At 47.2% G+C, this 19,321-nt stretch overlaps 1 protein-coding gene across 1 annotated transcript; it reads right to left on the bottom strand.

The window, feature by feature from the left end:
• Window positions 1–7,691: 7,691 nt before the first annotated feature.
• Window positions 7,692–18,843, bottom strand: LOC114450510 (NLR family CARD domain-containing protein 3-like). Its single transcript, XM_028428663.1, has 12 exons — window positions 18,252–18,843; window positions 17,913–18,041; window positions 17,420–17,548; window positions 17,121–17,249; window positions 16,636–16,714; window positions 16,299–16,509; window positions 14,669–16,137; window positions 14,298–14,614; window positions 11,854–12,027; window positions 8,844–9,017; window positions 8,249–8,422; window positions 7,692–7,924 (listed from the first exon to the last, which is right to left on the bottom strand). The coding sequence occupies exons 2-12, from the start codon at window positions 17,918–17,920 to the stop codon at window positions 7,915–7,917; spliced, it is 2,874 nt and encodes a 957-aa protein (XP_028284464.1). The 5' UTR covers window positions 17,921–18,041; window positions 18,252–18,843; the 3' UTR covers window positions 7,692–7,914.
• Between the last annotated feature and the right edge of the window lie 478 nt (window positions 18,844–19,321).

Below are 19,321 nucleotides of genomic sequence, written 5' to 3'. Positions count from 1 at the left end.
AATAAAACCAATTTAATCCGTTTCCTTGACGACCTCTCCCAGACTCACAAGATGAAAACTTGATGTCTCATATTTCCAACTCTGAGCTAAAGTTTAACCAGTGAAAGAAATCCAGGTCCTGATGCCCCCTCACGGTATGAAGACCTCATTCAGTCTGCAGGGACTCTAAAGGATTGAAATAAAAACTTTTCCGACTTCATTTCTTCGTAATCTGCAGCACTCCTCACACAGAGAACTAAAGTTTCCATTCAAATGTTTTCTCCGTGCTGTGAGAACTTTGTTCCTGACTTAAACACTTTCTGAGTCTGTCAGCGTTCATATAAACAGAGAAATCTGCACTCGCAAAAAAAGTCCGGATTTGATCCGTCAAACATCTGGTCCCTGTTTTCTACCGAGGTGTTCCTCAGGGCTCCAGGCCGGCTCCTCTGCTGTTTACTCTACATGATGATAAAAGTCGTCTTTATGCAGACGGTGCTGTTTTCACGCTGTCATCGATTCTGTTGACTTTTCTGTTTAAATCTTTTCTACAAACTTTTGGTTCATTTCTGTATTTTCCACCGAGCTGTGACACCAGACGGATTCTACTCTTCATGTTTGTGTTGAGACGCACGCTGTCTTCACTTTCATACAAACTCATCGTCTTCATCAGACTTTTACCTTTTTTACATTTTCAAACTAAACTCAGATCAAACGTCTCACTGCACAAACATGCTGAACTTCTCCTTGTTAGAATCAGTTTCCTTCAGAACTTGGACCCAGAGTGAAATCTTCCTGTTTGAACGCTGTCGGATCGGAACTTTCTGTGTAACTTTCAGCCTCAGTTCTGTGCCGGCTTCAGGCTTGCAGCGGGTTCTGGTTCTGTTCTGTCTTTAAAGCTCTCACATCAGCTCGTGTAAGCTGACTTCAGGATCGGTGCTGCTCCGAGGGTTTTTCTGCAGACGGACTGTTCGAGCCCCACAGCAGCTCGCAGCCGCCCCTGATCAGCTTCACACTTTAAAACATAAAAACCTGCTCTCACACACACACAGGCTCCCAGGGAGCGACCCTCTCTGTGGATCTACCAGGAGAAAGCCTCTGCTCTTACCTTTCGGCAGGACGGTCAGGCTGATGGACTCTCCGAAAGTTAAAGCATCACCGTGATACAGCCCCGTACAAAAACCTGTGTGCAGTCAGCGCCCCTCAGCCCGGCGGTGAAACACCAAGGATCCACTTGAATGTGGACCCACACCGAGCTGAGGAGCGCACACACGGCCGAGTCCACTCTGTGTGTGTGTTCAGCTCAGTCCAGTCCGGATGAAGGACCGTCCAGCCGCAGAGCCGCCGGCAGACGGTCAGAGAGAAGCCCACAGCTGACCACTGGAACCCGGGACAGGAGGAGGTCCTAAGCCTAACCCTAACCCAGAGCTGCTGTCAGAGTCCGTGTGGGTTCTGGACACATTCCTGCCGTTAATCCCTGTGAGGAGGACTGGGAGGTTTTTGTACAGCCGTCACACTGACTTCAGTCACTGTGGTACCCCACGTACACAGTGAAAAACCCTCGTACAAAAACCTGCCCCTGCTGCAGCAGGAAGCAGACGCCACAAACCGCCCTGAGCTCTGACAGCTTCCAGACGAACCGCTTACTCAACAATCCTGCTTCATTTACCAAACCCTCACGTTTGTACTTAGTTACTTTACAGGATTACAGCATGTGTTTTATTGCTGTGATGTCATCGTTTCAAAAACCTGTTGTGACGTCACATCATGGGATTACAGCAGAAACTAGAACTGAGTTAACATCACAAGGGGAACTCAGCACTTTGTTATCTGTCATGACACAGGCAAGAAAAATGAGGGACTGATCATGTTACTGTGGCCAGGTACCACGGTAACAGGGTACTGTCTCCATTCCTGTTCACACTCTATACATCGGACTTCAGACACTGCTCACAGTCCTGCCACCTGCAGAAGTTCTCGGATGACTCTGCCATTGTGGGCTGTACCAGCAGAGGTCGGGAGGCGGAGTATATGAGTGTGGTGGACAGCTTCGTGGAGTGGTGCGGACAGAACCACCTGCAGCTGAATGTCACAAAGACAAGAGAGCTGGTGGTGGACTTCAGGAAGCACCAGACACTCCCAAACCCGGTCAGCATCAAGGGTACCAACGTGGACATTGTGGACAGCTACAAATACCTGGGTGTCCACATTGACCACAAACTGGACTGGTCCACAAACGCAGAGGCAATATACAGGAAGGGACAGAGTCGCCTGTATCTACTGAGGAGATTCAGGTGACGGAGAGGAGGATACTGAGGAAACTCCTCAGTATTGGTAACAACATGTCTCACCCCCTGCAGGACACACTGCTGTCCTACAGGAGCACATTCAGCGGTAGACTGAGACTACCGAGGAGCAGCACAGAACGCCACAGGAGGTCCTTCCTGCCAGTGGCCATCAGACTGTATAACTCCTCCCCTTTCTGTAGGGAGAAGCGCTAGATAATCATGTCAGGCATCACTGTCATTCCCTCCACTGGTCTATGTTTATGTTTACTTAGCACCTTACATCTCCATATTGTATCCATGTATCATATATTGTGCTCATACTGCGTACTGTACTCTTATTTTGGATTATAGTGACACTTATACTCTTATACTCTGTACTTAACTGCATTTAATGTAACTTGATACCTCTGGCACACGAATTTCCTTCAGGATTAATAAAGTTTTATCTTATCTTAACAGGGCTGCCTGTGTGTAACCCCAAAACAAAACTGAAGGAACCCACATTTAGCATGACCTGACCTCAAACAGAACACAAGAAATAACTGAACTAACACATTTAAATGATACAAATCTTAAACACACTCTGTTAAACTATGTTACACACACACAGGATTCCAGCAAATCCATAAAGTTATTGATCCTCAGGTGTCGTTCAGCTGGACCATCCTCACTGATGAACTGCACTGTATGTCTGAAGGATCTGAGCAGCAGAAGCTAAAAGCTAATGCTAAGCTACAAACCAGCAGCATCTGTTTACACATCAGCTTTTCTTACACACACGTTCAAACCAGCATACAGCCGTTAAAACCAGCTGGTTTAAAGCCTGCAGAGGAGGACTGGCTCGGTCCGACCCGCCCCGTGGTCGTCCCTGTTTCAGCTCCCTGAAATCATTTCTGAGTGAGCCGAGTCTCAGATTTACAGAGCGGGTCTGAACCAGACTGACTCACCTGCTGGCTGTGTTCTCCTCAGTCAGGTGTGCTGCTGTACTGAGCTCTGGACTCTGATTGGTTCCTTCAGATCGGAACCATCCAATGAGAACCTTCACTGATGAAAGGAGGAGCTCCAGTGAAACATGTAAAGACGTCTGTGGACACGAGCTTTACCCACAACTACACCTCCACAGCTCACAGCCAGACGGCTGACCGTCTGTCCACAATCTGTCCACTGTCTGCGGGTCTGTCCAGTCTGACCGTCTGTCTGTCTGTCTGTCCACAGTCTGCAGGTCTGTCCACTGTCTGTCCACAACACAGATCACTTCACAGAAACCAGTTCATCCTCATGTCCAACTGAAACACTACACATACCACCTGCAACAACATTACAACTGTTTTCTGGCACCACAGCGAGGCGACCTTTGACCTTTCAGGTCCAAAATGTCCTCTTTTTATCACTGTTTGGGGGGACATTTGTCCAAAGTGAGTGAAGGGATTTGAATTTTAATTCAAAGTGAATGTTTGTTCACACTGAGGCAGCTGGACTCACAGCTCCATCCTCCAGGCATCAGTCCATCAGCTGGTCAGAGATTCAAACCTCTGTGATGTCACAGCCCCTCGTCCATAGTCTGTCCATCCACCCGCTGCTGTGGGTCTAACACAATGTGAAGCTGTGTGTGTGATCCCTGTGAGGAGGACTCAAGAGGTTTTTGTACAGCCGTCACACTGACTTCAGTCACTGTGGTACCCCACGTACACAGTGAAAAACCCTCGTACAAAAACCTACCCCTGCTGCAGCAGGAAGCAGACGCCACAAACCGCCCTGAGCTCTGACAGCTTCCAGACGAACCCCACTTTTTAATCCTGCTTCATTGGTTTGAGTGCAGAGCAATCAAACAGTTCTTCTACTTATTTATTTTTTATTAATTTTCTTCTTTAGTTTGTTTCAGCTATTTATAGTTTTTAAAATATTAAGCTTTTTCAAAAATGAATTTAACATTAAAGTCAATGGGAGAGCACTTCAGTGTAGGTCGTCTTCAAAATGTATCTCCTACAAACTTCATGACAGACTCCATTCAAATCTTCAAATCTTCTCCAGTAACTCGTACACAGAATGTTCTGATTGAGCCTCGTGTCCCGCTCCAGGCTCTCACAGTTACAGTTACAGTTACAGTTACTCAGGCCTCCTCTCAGTTTAACAGTGTGTGTTATGGAATGATCAATGGCAGAGCGGATGATGTCATCACTCAGAGTGCGGGAGGGAAAAAATTAAAGCAGAACCTGCCTCTATCCTGCTGAGACTTCTTCCATCTGGCTCAGATACTTTTGTTTGAAGGAAAATGGTCTGGGTTCTGACGGCGTCACTCTGAAAACCCAACACCAAGCCGTCTGCCTGTGGAGCCAGCTGTTCGCCGCTCTTTTCCTCATATAAACCCATATAAACGGTGAAGTGACTGGACCAGAGCAAACCTATTTTCTAACTCGCTGCCATCTCCACATATTTGACTGGATCAACATGAAATTCCACACATTTGTAGAGTAAACCTTGCTGGTGCCCCGGTTGCGATTTTTTTTGTCTGAAGGCTTCGGTTTGGACAAAAACAGCAGTTGTTCAGAGGGTGGACCCCCATTAAAATACATGGGATCTGAGAGGAGTAACAGGAGGCTGACACCTCTCTCTCCAACATTAAGTAAGCCTAATTAGGCAGGTAGAGCGGTTACCATGGTGACAGGCTGACACACAGAAGCACACAAAGCAGCCATATTTGTAGTCTTTATCAGACTTTAAGCATTATCTGTCATATTGATCATCCTTCAGCTGTATAGTATTCAGCTACATGTTTGCTACATGTCCACATCAAAGTCCTTTAGTCTCCCTAAGCCTCAGCTATTATTCCAAGATCAGACAATCACCTGCGACTCAAAGCAGTTATCCAGCTGCTGTTCAGGTTCGTTCCGCTCTTGTTCCATCATTCAGCTTCTGTTGATTAATTCTAATGTGTTTTTATGAATGACTTTCAGATTTCATATTCTCAGTTCAAAGCAATCGTTCAGATAAGTGTTCAAAGCAACGCTTCAGCTGCTGCAATCAAACTTGCATTTTCCTCAGGAAATGCTTTTTCTTTTTCTTATCAAACTCTCAAGTTTATACTTTTTTATTTTTATTACAGCATGTGTTATGTTTTTAATGAACACCACTTTATGATGTCTCAGCCTAAATATGATCACCAGAAGCTAAACGCTAATGCTAAGTCAACTACAGCACGGTCACATGACTACACCATCAGTTGCTCCCAGTGGTTGAACCATTGGTGTGTTTGTGTGTGTTTGTGTGCACGAGGCAGGACCATGTGCTTTAAGCACCTTTGAGTAGGTAGAAAAACGTCTGTACAAGAAGGACCTAACTGCATTAAGGGGGCTGAGGACCTTTGGACTGTGCAGGACAGTGAGGTCTGTTGAGTTAGCAGGATCATGAAGCTGCTGCTCTTTAACCTGCTGCATCACCATGGTAACCTACACCCTGAACTGGACCCGTCTAATTAGAACCAGAATAAACCTTGACGAGTCTCACGACATGCAACTCAGAAGAACCTGTGAACTGAACCATAGATGAATGTTCATGTCCTCAGGCAGAGACCAGACCTGGATTAAAAGTAGTTAGAAGACAATTACCTGTAGTTTATCAGTATAAAAAGTCTAAATATATGAGTACAGCAGATTTACAACTGACTGTCAGGTTTTAAAAATTAAGCCAAAAAATTATCAATCAAATCAAATTTAATTTAGTAAAACTCCATGAACCAGTGTAAGGCCTGCAGGCTTTAACAACACACAATGAATAATCATATCATCATTATGAATCACTGGAAGATTCCAAGATGGTGCCCTCTCAGGCGGCAGCTAGTGGTACTTCAGAGGGGTCCATGAACACAGATGCTGTTTACAAGGAGAGGAGAAGACTTCACCTCAAGAAGGACCACTGGTCAGTACGAAGGACAGAACACATAGGAGCGGAGAACAGGCAGAGGGCAAGGCTAAGACAGGAATCCAAAAGAAAGGTTCAGTCATACAATCACAAAACAGACTATTGCTGGAACAATAGTCTGCAGTTGGATCTGAGCAGACCATCTTGTGGGAGCAGACATTAAAGCAAAGGACACCGACAGACTGGACTGATTAAAAGCTGCAGTCTGGTGCTGGTTTTAAGCTTGCCAACCTGGAGCCGGTGGTGAGCGACAGACTGCTGGCTGAACTGCTGCTGATGAGCTGCACCTGGGCCCGGTGCAGTGCCGTGAAAAGGCCCCGGGTCAATATCAGTCAGCAGGAATGATGTTTTTCTCCTCACACAAACTGAAAGAGTGGAACCGATGTGCAGTCCTGACCCTGCACATCCACAGACGGAGCTCATCGGGGTCACCATTACAGAACCCACCTGAAACATGCAGACATGTTGGTGGAGAGTTCCTGGTGAGGAGGACTCATGCACAGGGCCCTGAACAGGGCCCTATTACCACAGCCCACAGACCATCAGACTGTCTCTGAGCATTTACAATCAATACCTCTGATTGATTAGAGCACTGATCAGCATAGTCACTATTAATTGAACGTGTCTCTTGAAGACACAGCAGCGCCTCTCCCATCCAGTCCTCTGTCTTCACTCAGCCTGCAGTTCAGATCCTCTTCCATCAAACCCGGGCTCAGCAGTGAGGCCGCTCATGCTGCTCTCAGTCTGTCAGGTCCACTTTGTGGAAGCGTCCGCCTGAAGAGCTGAGCTCTGCTCCGTCACTGTGCCCTGCTGAAAGATCCCTGCTGCTGAAGCTGTGTCATGCAGTCACTATTGGGTCTGCTTCTTTTTCTCTTATTGATGCTTTTGGGGTGATCCTCTGGGGTCATGTGATCCTTGTATGCTTCATGCTTTGAAGGTGAGTCTGCAATATGAAATGTGCTGCATCAATAACTGGGACTTCTCTCAGAGGATCCACCTCCAGCTGAAGACACTTCTTCTGGATGTGTTGTGTGATGTTTTCCTTGTGTTACAGTCTCATGTACATGAAGCTGTGTGTGTTTCCCTGTGAGGAGGACTGGGAGGTTTTTGTTCAGCCGTCAGCCTGACTTCAGGCACTGTGGGTCGTAAACACGGTGAAAAACACTCGTACAAAAACTGTTGAACTGTTTCTCTATGGCAGCAGCTGAATGTGGTTGGAGGTTTTTACCCATCAGCCCCTGTGGCTGCTTTGAAGAGAGAACGCTTCTTATCTGATGTGGCGTTTGGAACTCTGGGTGCTCCCTGCGTCACTCTGACAGCGTGCGGAGCGCAGCGTCTGATTGGTTCAGTGCCGGTGTGGTCTACATGCTGAGAAGAACACTGTGTTTGTTTAAAGGCTGCCTGAACACTCATGGAGCGGCCTCACAGACGGGAACATCGAACAGGAAACATCAGCACGTGTTGATGTTTCCTGTTCGATGATAAGAAAATATGCAGACTGTAAAAATGTTACTTGTCAAGTTCCCCTTTACTGTCTCAGATGTTTTACAGTGTCAATAATGACTGTAGCTCCATTCAGTTCTTTTCATAGAGGAGTGTCTGCAGAGCGCCCTCTAGATGAACTGCAGACACTTTCATCAGAGCAGCAGGGACAGGAAGTGGACAGGCTCTCTGCAGGACGGCCCGGCTGCTGCTTCTCCCTGTGTGATCATCAGGACACAGTCCGTCCTCTTCACCACCACCTGCAGAGAGAATGAGTGTGGAGGTGAGTGAGTGTTGACAGAGACTCCCTCCATCAGCAGCATCATCCAGTATGAAGAGCAGCAGGACTGAAGTCCTGTTCAGAGCAGCAGGACTTCAGTACCGTTGTCAGTCTCTATGTGCTGATGGACGTCTCCTCTGTCTCTGACAGAGAGACATGGAGGTCACCATTCTCACAGCATCACTGAGGAAAGCAGCCAATCAGAAGGCAGCAGCTTCACAGGAAACACTGGATCTGTGATACTGACTGTGTTTAGTACAAATCAGCTGAAAGCAGCACAGACTGACTCCACCCCTCTACTGACCTCACAGTCTGCAGGCTGCAGGCTGGACTCTGCTTAAGGTCCAGCAGCTGCTCCACTCCTGACTCCTGCAGGTGGTTCAGACTCAGGTCCAGCTCTGTCAGATGGGAGGGGTTGGACTTCAGAGCTGAGGCCAGAGCAGCACAGCTGATCTCTGACAGACTGCATCTCTTCAATCTGAATAAAGAAAAACAGATGAAATCATTGATGATCAATCAGATGTTTGAGGTGTTCAGATCAACATCACTGTGTCCTCATCAACATGTCAGCACAACATTCACACACCTGTCCATGTCACACAGATCAATAACATGCTGCTGACCTCAGTCTGTCTCTACAGGGTCAATACTGGATCAATACTTGAATCAGCTGCATGTATTCATCAAGTAAACACTGAAACTAATCAGAGTTCAGAGGATCAGAGAGGACAAACATTCCCTTTAAGGACTGACAGAGGACATGTTCTGTAACAAACACTGGTCTTTGTGACCACAGACTGAATTTAGAACAACTAAAGATCATTTACAGATTCATGGATGAAGCTCTGTGTGAACGTCCATTAAACATCAAACATCTACAACAGGAACAGAGAACTGACCCCAGAGTCTGCAGTCTGCAGCCTGGACTCTGCAGAAACCCACACAGCTGCTCCACTCCTGAATCCTGCAGGTCGTTCCAGCTCAGGTCCAGATGTCTCAGATGGGAGGGGTTGGACTTCAGAGCTGAGACCAGAGCAGCACAGCTGATCTCTGACAGACTGCATCTCTCCAATCTGAATAAAGAAAACCAGATGTGAGTTTAGAAGAGAACGTTCCTGCTTGAAATCCGTCAGAGTTTCATCATCAGCTCAGAGCTGAGGAAGGTTCAGAATGTACCAAAGTCCAAACAGCTGCACCCACAGGATGGGAACCTGAGTCCTTACAGCAGCAGAACACATAATGAGAGAGAGCAGAGAGTGCTGCTGGAGCAGCATCAAAACTAGAAACCCATAAGTAACAACTGATCAGAACATAGGATAAAGAGAGGAATCAGAATAACATCAGATATACAGCTGAGATCTGTACAGTGGTGTCTTTGCATCCTACATCATGAATATCTGCAACTTTATTTATAACACACTCTAAAAACAGCAACATATAAAAGAGCAGAACAAACACAAACAATACATGGAAGAATAGATCAAAACATGTAGATACTGTCAGATAATGTACATTTAAATACATGAAAGAGAGTGCTGTGGCCGTGACACCTCAGAGCCTCACACTGTGCTCTGCTGCTGAGGCAGCTGCTGCTGCTTCCAGCTTCCCCTGAGCAGTGATGGCTGGATGCTGTTAAAGGCACCGGAGAAGAAAGAACATGACTTTCAGAGCACTTCCAGTGCTGACACTGTGCTGATTATATATATATATATATATATATATATATATATATATATATACACTCAACCAAAATTTAAACGCAACACTTTTGTTTTTGCTCCCATGTTTCATGAGATGGACTTGAAGATCTAAACTTCATTCCAGATACACAATATTACCATTCCTCTCAAACATTGTTCACAAATCTGTCTAAATGTGTGATAGTGAGCACTTCTGCTTTGCTGAGATAATCCATCCCACCTCACAGGTGTGCCACATCAAGATGCTGATCTGACATCATGATTAGTGCACAGGTGTACCTTAAACTGCCCACAATAAAAGGCCACCCTGAAATGTGCATTTTGTTTCTGCTTTATTGGCGGTCTGGGGACTCAGAACCAGTCAGTATCTGGTGTGACCACCATTTGCCTCATGCAGTGCAACACATCTTCTTCGCATAGAGTTTATCAGATTGTCTATTGTGGCCTGTGGAATGTTGGTCCACTCCTCTTCAATGGCTGTGCGAAGTTGCTGGATATTAGTGGGAACTGGTGCACGCTGTCGTATACGCCGGTCAAGCACATCCCAAACATGTTCAATGGGTGACATGTCCGGTGAGTATGCTGGCCATGCAAGAACTGGGACATTTTCAGCTTCCAAGAATTGTGTACAGATCCTTGCAACATGGGGCCGTGCATTATCTTGCTGAAACATGAGGTGATGTTCATGGATGTATGGCACAACAATGGGCCTCAGGATCTCATCACGGTATCTCTGTGCATTCAAAATGCCATCAATAAAATGCACCTGTGTTCTTCGTCCATAACAGATGCCTGCCCATACCATGACCCCACCACCACCATGGGCCACTCGATCCACAACATTGACATCAGCAAAGCGCTCACCCACACGACGCCACACACGCTGTCTGCCATCTGCCCTGAACAATGTAAACCGAGATTCATCCGTGAAGAGAACACCTCTCCAACGTGCTAGACGCCATCGAATGTGAGCATTTGCCCACTCAAGTCTGTTACGGCGACGATCTGGAGTCAGGTTAAGACCCCGATGAGGACGACGAGCATGCAGTTGAGCTTCCCTGAGACGGTTTCTGACAGTTTGTGCAGAAATTGTTTGGTTATGCAAACCAATTGTTTCAGCAGCTGTCTGAGTGGCTGGTCTCAGACGATCTCGGAGGTGAACCTGCTGGATGTGGAGGTCCTGGGCTGGTGTGGTTACTCGTGGTCTGCGGTTGTGAGGCCGGTTGGATGTACTGCCATATTCTCTGAAACGCCCTGGAGACGGCTTATGGTGGAGAAATGAACATTCAATGCACGAGCAACAGATCTGGTTGACATTCCTGCTGTCAGCATGCCAATTGCACGCTCCCTCAATGCTTGTGGCATCTGTGGCATTTTGCTGTGAGACAAAACTGCACATTTCAGGGTGGCCTTTTATTGTGGGCAGTTTGAGGTACACCTGTGCACTAATCATGATGTCAGATCAGCATCTTGATGTGGCACACCTGTGAGGTGGGATGGATTATCTCAGCAAAGCAGAAGTGCTCACTATCACACATTTAGACAGATTTGTGAACAATGTTTGAGAGGAATGGTAATATTGTGTATCTGGAATGAAGTTTAGATCTTCAAGTCCATCTCATGAAACATGGGAGCAAAAACAAAAGTGTTGCGTTTATATTTTTGTTGAGTGTATATATATATATATATATATATATATATATATATATATATATATATATATATATATATATATATATATATATATTATATATATATATATATATATATATATATATATATATATATATATATATGATTCACTGATCTTTATGACTAATAGAATAGAATAGAATAGAATATACTTTTTAGTCATATAGATCAGATAATGATTCTTCCTGAGTTTGTTTAAATACATTTTAAATAGATACAGTCTGGTGTGGTCTTCAGTTTTTGTTCGTTCTGTGAGCCAGGTCGTCACAATCATCCACTCCAAGGCCGAGCCAGTATGTGAAGTGCAGGGGTCCATCTTGGGGGAGACGTTGAAGCCACAGGTCTGAAGGGGTTGGGATCCCTGGCCTGTGTAGTCTGTGGGACTGATGCTCCTTCATGTAACCTGTCTGTGCTCCCTGTTCTGTCTGTCAGTCCTGACAGCTGCTCTGTGCAGTCTGAGACAAACTGGACCTCCGTCCTTCATAAACCTGATCATCAATAACAACAGAGAACTGACCTCAGAGTCTGCAGACTGCAGTGAGGACTCTGCAGCCCAGAACACAGTTGCTCCACTCCTGAATCCTGCAGGTTGATCCAGCTCAGGTCCAGTTGTGTCAGATGGGAGGGGTTGGACTTCAGAGCTGAGGCCACGACTTCACAGTGAGTTTCTGAGAGTCCACAGTCAGAAAGTCTGTGATGACAGAAAGATCAGGAAACATGTTATTATGAAAGAGGACACTTTATATGGACTTCACCTGAGGACAGCTGGACACGTCCTGTTGGACATGTTGCTCTGCACATCAGTGGCTCAGCTCATCTGCTCTGACTGTGTTTGACATGAAACAATAATCCTCATCAGACTGTTAATCTGTGCTGTAATCTGCAGATGAAGGCAGAGAACGTGGAGTCAGTGAGGTCTGCTACCAATTTTTATCTGCTTTTCAGAATAATGTTTCGAACAAATGTCCTTTTTGCGGTTTGATTGAGAATGTCTTCCATGTTTTTACTGAGTGTATGAGGCTGACGGATTTTTGAAAAGTTTTAACTGATGTTTTTAAGCTTTTGAACTTTGTGTTTAATGGCCCCAGGTTTATTTGTGGAGTGAAGTACAACAGAAGGAACAGAGCAGAATTAGCAGCAGAAGCTCAATTGGCAATTTATCTCACTCGTACAAACTGGGGTTTTACATGATGTTGAGGCTCCATGGAAATGGAGCATAAAAGCCAGATTGAGGCTGGAGTTCTGCTTCCACAGAGCCACAGAAACATGGATGCTTTTAACTAAGTGAGGAGTCGTGTCGTACAGACACAGCACAAATCATTGTTTGATATTTGCAGAGTGGTTGAGATAATTGTTGATATGTCAATGTGTTAGTTTTTTTTTAAGTCAGCTGTCTCCCTCTTCTTCATCCTCTCTGTCCTGTCTCCCTCTTCTTCTCCTCTCTCTCCTTCATCCTCTCTGTCCTGTCTCCCTCTTCTTCTCCTCTCTCTCCTTCATCCTCTCTGTCCTGTCTCCCTCTTCTTCTCCTCTCTCTCTCCTTCATCCTCTGTCCTGTCTCCCTCTTCTTCTCCTCTCTCTCTCTCCTTCATCCTCTCTGTCCTGTCTCCCTCTTCTTCTCCTCTCTCTCTCTCCTTCATCCTCTCTGTCCTGTCTCCCTCTTCTTCTCCTCTCTCTCTCCTTCATCCTCTCTGTCCTGTCTCCCTCTTCTTCTCCTCCTCTCTCCTTCATCCTCTCTGTCCTGTCTCCCTCCTCTCTCTCTCTCTCTCTCCTCATCCTTCATCCTCTCTGTCCCTGTCTCCCTCTTCTCCTCTCTCTCTCCTTCATCCTCTCTGTCCTGTCTCCCTCTTCTTCTCCTCTCTCTCTCTCATCCTCTCTGTCCTCTTCTTCTTTTCTCTCTCTCTCCTTCATCCTCTCTGTCCTGTCTCCCTCCCTCTCTCTCTCTCTCTCCTTCATCCTCTCTGTCCTGTCTCCCTCTTCTCCTCTCTCTCTCTCCCCTTCATCCTCTCTGTCCTGTCTCCCTCTTCTTCTCCTCTCCCTCCCTTCATCCTCTCTGTCCGTCTCCCTCTTCTCCTCTCTCTCTCTCCTCATCTCCTGTCCTGTCTCCCTCTCATCTCTCTCTCTCCTTCATCCTCTGTCCTGTTCTCCCTCTTCTCTCTTCTCTCTCTCCTTCATCCTCTCTGTCCTGTCTCCTCTTTTCTCCTCTCTCTTCATATCTCTGTGTCTCCTCTTCTTCTCCTCTCTCTCCTTCATCCTCTCTGTCCTGTCTCCCTCTCTTCTCCTCTCTCTCCTTCATCCTCTCTGTCCTGTCCCTCCTCTCTCTCTCTCTCTCCTTCATCCTCTCTGTCCTGTCTCCCTCTTCTCCTCTCTCTCTCTCCCCTTCATCCTCTCTGTCCTGTCTCCCTCTTCTCCTCTCTCTCTGTCCTGTCTCCCTCTTCTTCTCCTCTCTCTCTCCTTCATCCTCTCTGTCCTGTCTCCCTCTTCTTCTCCTCTCTCTCCTTCATCCTCTCTGTCCTGTCTCCCTCCTCTCTCTCTCCTTCATCCTCTCTGTCCTGTCTCCCTCTTCTTCTCCTCTCTCTCTCCTTCATCCTCTCTGTCCTGTCTCCCTCTTCTTCTCCTCTCTCTCTCCTTCATCCTCTCTGTCCTGTCTCCCTCTTCTTCTCCTCTCTCTCTCCTTCATCCTCTCTGTCCTGTCTCCCTCTTCTTCTCCTCTCTCCTCTTTAATAACACTGAATGTGTTCAGATTTGTACAGAAACAAACAGAAGAACATCTGTCAAATGGATCAATGATTAGAAACAATAAAAACTGTCTTCATTCATTGAGCAGCTTTAAGCAGCTGAAGAACATCTGAGACAAAGACACAGCTGACACATGGACCTCTGAAGAACCACACAGTGTGGATCTGTGAAGACCTGAACCACTAATCTACACTGATTCACAGTCATCAACACATCTGGACTTACTGAGCCTTCCTGCAGTTCCTCACAGCTGGAATCAGTCTCTGTCGTCCCTCCCATGATGTGTTGTACTTGCTCAGGTCCAGCTCCTCCAGAACCTCCTCTGACATCTGCAGCATGTAGGCCAGAGCTGAGCAGTGGATCTCAGAGAGTCCCTTCTCTGATCTGGTCCCTGACTGCAGGAACTCTTGGATCTCCTGGTGGACTGAGAGCTCGTTCATCTCCATCAGACAGTGGAAGATGTTGATGCTTCTGTCAGGAGAGATTTCATCAGTGTTCATCTTCTTCAGGTTATTGATGACTGTCTGGATGGTTTCTGGACTGTTCTCTGTCTGACCCTGCAGGCCTCTGAAGAGTTTCTGGATGATTCCTAGTATGTTCTCTGTCTGACCCAGCAGGCCTTCTAAGAGCCTCTGGTTGGACTGCAGAGAGAGGCCATGAAGGAAGCGAACCACCAGGTCCAGGTGTCCATGTTTACTCTGCAGAGATTTCTCCATGACTCTCTTCAGGAAGTCCTCCAGAGAGGAGTGTCTGTAGTCGTCTCCCAGGAAGTCCTCCAGCCCCTCGGTGGTCTTGTTGGTGTAACAGAGGATCAGGTGGAGAGCAGCCAGAAACTCCTGAACACTCAGATGGATGAAGCAGAACACCTTGTCCTGGTACAGGCCTCTCTCCTCTTTAAAGATCTGTGTGAACAGTCCTGAGTACACTGAGGCTGCTCTGATATCGATGCCACACTCTGTCAGGTCTGATTCATAGAAGATCAGGTTTCCTTTCTGCAGCTGCTCAAAAGCCAGTTTCCCCAGAGACCGGATCATCTCCCTGCTCTCTGGACTCCAGTGTGGATCTGTCTCAGCTCCTCCTTCATACTTGACCCTCTTCACTTTGGTCTGAACCACCAGGAGGTGGATGTACATCTCAGTCAGGGTCCTGGGCAGCTCTCCTCCCTCTCTGGTCTCCAACATGTCCTCCAGAACTCCAGCAGTGATCCAGCAGAAGACCGGGATGTGGCACATGATGTGGAGGCTCCGTGATGTCTTGATGTGGGAGATGATCCTGCTGGCCTGCTCCTCCTCTCTGAACCTCCTCCTGAAGTACTCCTCCTTCTGGGGGTCTGTGAACCCTCTGACCTCTGTCACCAGGTCCACACAGTCAGAAGGGATCTGATTGGCTGCTGCAGGTCTTGTGGTGATCCAGAGGCGAGCACAGGGAAGCAGCTTCCCCCTGATGAGGTTTGTCAGCAGCACATGCACTGAGGTGGACACTGTGACATCAGTCAGGACCTGAGTGTTGTGGAAGTCCAGAAGAAGGCGACACTCATCCAGACCGTCAAAGATGAAGAGCACCTGGAGGTGCTGGAAGCTGCAGATTCCTGCCTCTTTGGTTTCAGGGAAGAAGTGATGAACAAGCTCCACCAAGCTGAACCGTTTCTCTCTCAGCACATTCAGCTCTCTGAAAGTGAATGGAAATGTGAGCTGGACGTCCTGGTGGTCTTTGTCTTCAGCCCAGTCCAGACTGAACTTCTGTGTTAGGACTGTTTTCCCGATGCCAGCCACTCCCTGTGTCATCACTGTTCTGATTGGTTCCTGTCTTCCAGGTGGGCCTTTGAAGAGGTCTGCTGGTCTGATGGGGGTTTCTGGTCTGTGTGCTTTCCTGGATGCTGCTTCAATCTGTCTGACCTCATGGTCCTTGTTGACCCCCGCAGTCCCCCCCTCTGTGATGTAGAGCTCTGTGTAGATCTGGTTCAGAAGGGTCGGCTCTCCTGCTTTAGCGATGCCCTCAAACACACACTGGAACTTCTGCTTCAGGTTAGACTTGAGTTTACGTCCACACTCTGCAGCTGCAGATCCTGAACAAACAGTAAATGTGATGAGTGACTGAACTTCCTGACAGTCTTCAGTCAGAAGTGACAGATGTGCTGCAGATGTCTGCATCATGTTAACAGCAGAGTGTGTAGATGGAAACTTCATTTCCTCTTTCCATCATGTTAAAGCTCTTAAGTCCTCTTACTGCTCTGCAGACGCTCAGCCAGCTCCTCCTGCTCCATCCTCCTCAGGAAGTCCACCGTGATCTGCACAAAGGACTCTCTGCTCCTCCTCTGCTCTTCATCCTCCTCATCCTCCCTCTGGCTCTCACAGCATTCTGGGTAATCTGGACTCAGAAGCTTCTGGATCTTCTTCAGCTCGTCCTTCACAAAAGTGAGGATGTTGTCCTCCAGCAGCTGGAACAGAGAGACACAAACATCAGGTCCATGTTGGACAGACTGTCAGTCCGCTGGTCTACAAAGTGCAGCATGGAGACACAACAACACAACACATGGACCAGCAGCTGTTCTACATGTACACACCAGAAATATGGAGTCCAGCTGTGTCTGCTGCTGCTGGGCAGACGGACCACCGGGAGACTCTGAGCTCTGCTGGTGGACTCTGTGGACCAATCAGGAACAGTTAGCCACATGATGTCACATGATGTCACAGCTGCTGTGACGCTGGATGGTGAGCACACATGCAGAAACAGCAGCTGCTGACAGAGTGTGTGTTCTAAACTGAGTACACACTGCTGCGGTCTCTGTGGTCTGAGACAGGCCGTCAGGTCTGGACCTGCAGACTGTCACAGGAAGTGCTCATGCTGGACTGATCAGCTGTTGGTCCTCACGCTGTCTGCTGCTGCTCTGCAAACATGAAGCTCATCATCACAGCGTCCACACACAAAACCTCTGCAAACAGCCGACTGCTTCATCCGTCACACACAGCAGCATAAGACCACTTCCCCACAGAGACACTAGGACGGCAGCCGGACCCAGAGCAGCTGTTTAAAGAACTCAGATCTTACTGCTCCAAGGAAGATGCCTTTCCTCCTTTAAAGTTAATGATCAGCCCTTTTGAGTCATCACTCTTCATGGACACACAGCTGGGTCCTGGTCCTGGTCCTGGTCCATGAGAGTCTGGTCTCTGATGGCTCCTGGTAAACAGAGAGTAAGGGTTACGTTGGAGGTCTGAGTCTACAGAGTGGTTTAAGCTGCACTTGTTTCAGCCTCCATCAGTAACACAGCATCACAGCTGGGTGTGGTTTAGAAGTCACATGACTCTGATGTCCAATGAGGTTTCATTGTAAGTTCACTGAAGTCTTACTTCTTCACAGGAGACGCCTTTTCTCCTTTAAAGGTAATGATCAGTCCTTTTGAGTCATCACTCTTCATGGACACACAGCGGGGTCCAGGTCCTGGTCCTGGTCCATGAGAGTCTGGTCTTTGATGAATCCTGGTACACAGAGAGGAAATCCATCAGCTGATGTCTCAGCACAGTGACTGCAGGAGAAAGGAGCAGCTACAAAAGAATGGACACAGCTGTAACTGCACGCTCTGACCACTGAGTGTCGCTGTGGAGCCACAGACAGACTGACAGGAACACTGAGAGCAGCTGTACACCTGACTGACCACCAGGGGGAGCCCTCAGCTGGAACACTGAGGCAGCAGCCTGCAGGCTGAGTACTGAACCCTGCAGTTCCCCCCGCGGCCTCTGGGGGCTCCAACAGTGGCAGAGCTCCATGTTGGAGGTCAAAAAGGAATCAACACCAGTGTGTGTGTGTGTGTGTGTGTGTGTGTGTGTGAGCTGTGACTGAAACCTGCTCATGTTGGTGAGGAGCTGCAGACACCTGATGGACGGGACAGAGGACAGACTTCATGCAGGCTGCAGCAGTGAGCTGTCGGACAAAAGCTCCACCTCACTGAGCTGACCGTCCTCAAAGAGTCTGCTGGAACCAGAGAGACAGTCAGAGACAAGACTGAGGGACAGACACTGAGACACAGACAGACAGAGTCCTCACTGAGACACAGACAGACAGAGTCCTCACTGAGACACAGAGTCCTCACTGAGACACAGACAGAGTCCTCACTGAGGCACAGACAGAGTCCTCACTGAGGCACAGACAGAGTCCTCACTGAGACACGGACATCAGACTCACCTTCACAGAGAAAAGAACTGCGCCACAGAAACTGAAAGTGAACTGTGAGCAGTCAGCTGACCGGTGTGTCGGATTAATGGTGACCGTCTTGGTGCGGTACAGATGTGACGTAGGCGTCTCTGCAGGACCCGTTTCTGTTCAAACCAGGAAGTAAACATCGGGAGTTCTTCTTCCATAAAATTCTATTTTTAATGGTTTTAGGAGCAACAATGAACGCGACCATGTCGGCCAGCATGGAACAGCATGTTCAACGTCCTCAGCTGTGGACAATAAATAATTATTAATATTATGAAGCCAAATTTAAAGAGAAACGCGGTCACATCTTGAGCCACTAGAGGTTTGATAACTTGGTCAATAGAGACCATACAGGTCCGTGTATCTTTTGGTATTTGGATTTTTTCTTCAAAGGTTGATATTAAAAAATAAAAAACGAGCGCTTATTTGAGTTTCGTTTTAAAATACACAAATCAAAATTGAAATACGAGGCATTTCACTTTTTTGGTGGTTTGAATGGAGTTGCCGAAATGTAAAAAATACTTTGAATTTCTTTCTCTACAAAGCGTAACGAAATACCTATTCAGGAAGAGACAGAAACGAAAAACGACCGTTTTTCTGTGTGTGTTTTTTTTTTAATCCAGAGACCGGAAGTTGTCATTTTTTCTTCTTCTTGTATTGAATGTAGACCTGCCTGCTACTGGCTGGAGCATTGTCGCCACCTACCGTTGTTTATTTATAAGAATCTCGCGTTTGAGCGAACTGTAGCTTCTTACAGCCACCAAGAGGAAGAGCCGTGCTGGTGATGTTCTTGTGACGCGCGCAATCAGAATGTCACTTGAGCCTTACCGCGAGATTGTTTTAGACATGGCTAAAGAAGGTCTTTCTTCTGCAGAAATCTCTGCACGAATTTCAGAAGAAAGCGGGGCGGAAGAGGATTTTCTGCAAGAAATGTCAGAAAGTTTTGTGCCGAAAATGGCTGCAGTTTAAGACACGCATTTGGAGTTGGAGGTGGCAAAAGCCATAACTGAGGTATGACTCGTGCTATAGATTTAATTGTATGCCTATTTAACGTT

Source organism: Parambassis ranga, chromosome 17 (genome assembly GCF_900634625.1).
Source record: "Parambassis ranga chromosome 17, fParRan2.1, whole genome shotgun sequence".
NCBI lineage: Eukaryota > Metazoa > Chordata > Actinopteri > Ambassidae > Parambassis > Parambassis ranga.
The sequence above is the reverse complement of the archived record's forward strand: the minus strand, read 5'-3'. Positions and strand labels throughout refer to the sequence as shown.

Excerpts from the sequence above, each read along its gene's own strand:
- LOC114450510 (XM_028428663.1), bottom strand. Across the intron at positions 16,138-16,298 it reads GGCTGAGCGTCTGCAGAGCA|GATCTGCAGCTGCAGAGTGT; the intron begins GTAAGAGGACTT and ends CTGTTTGTTCAG. Across the intron at positions 12,028-14,297 it reads AGGAACTGCAGGAAGGCTCA|ACTTTCTGACTGTGGACTCT; the intron begins GTAAGTCCAGAT and ends CTGTCATCACAG.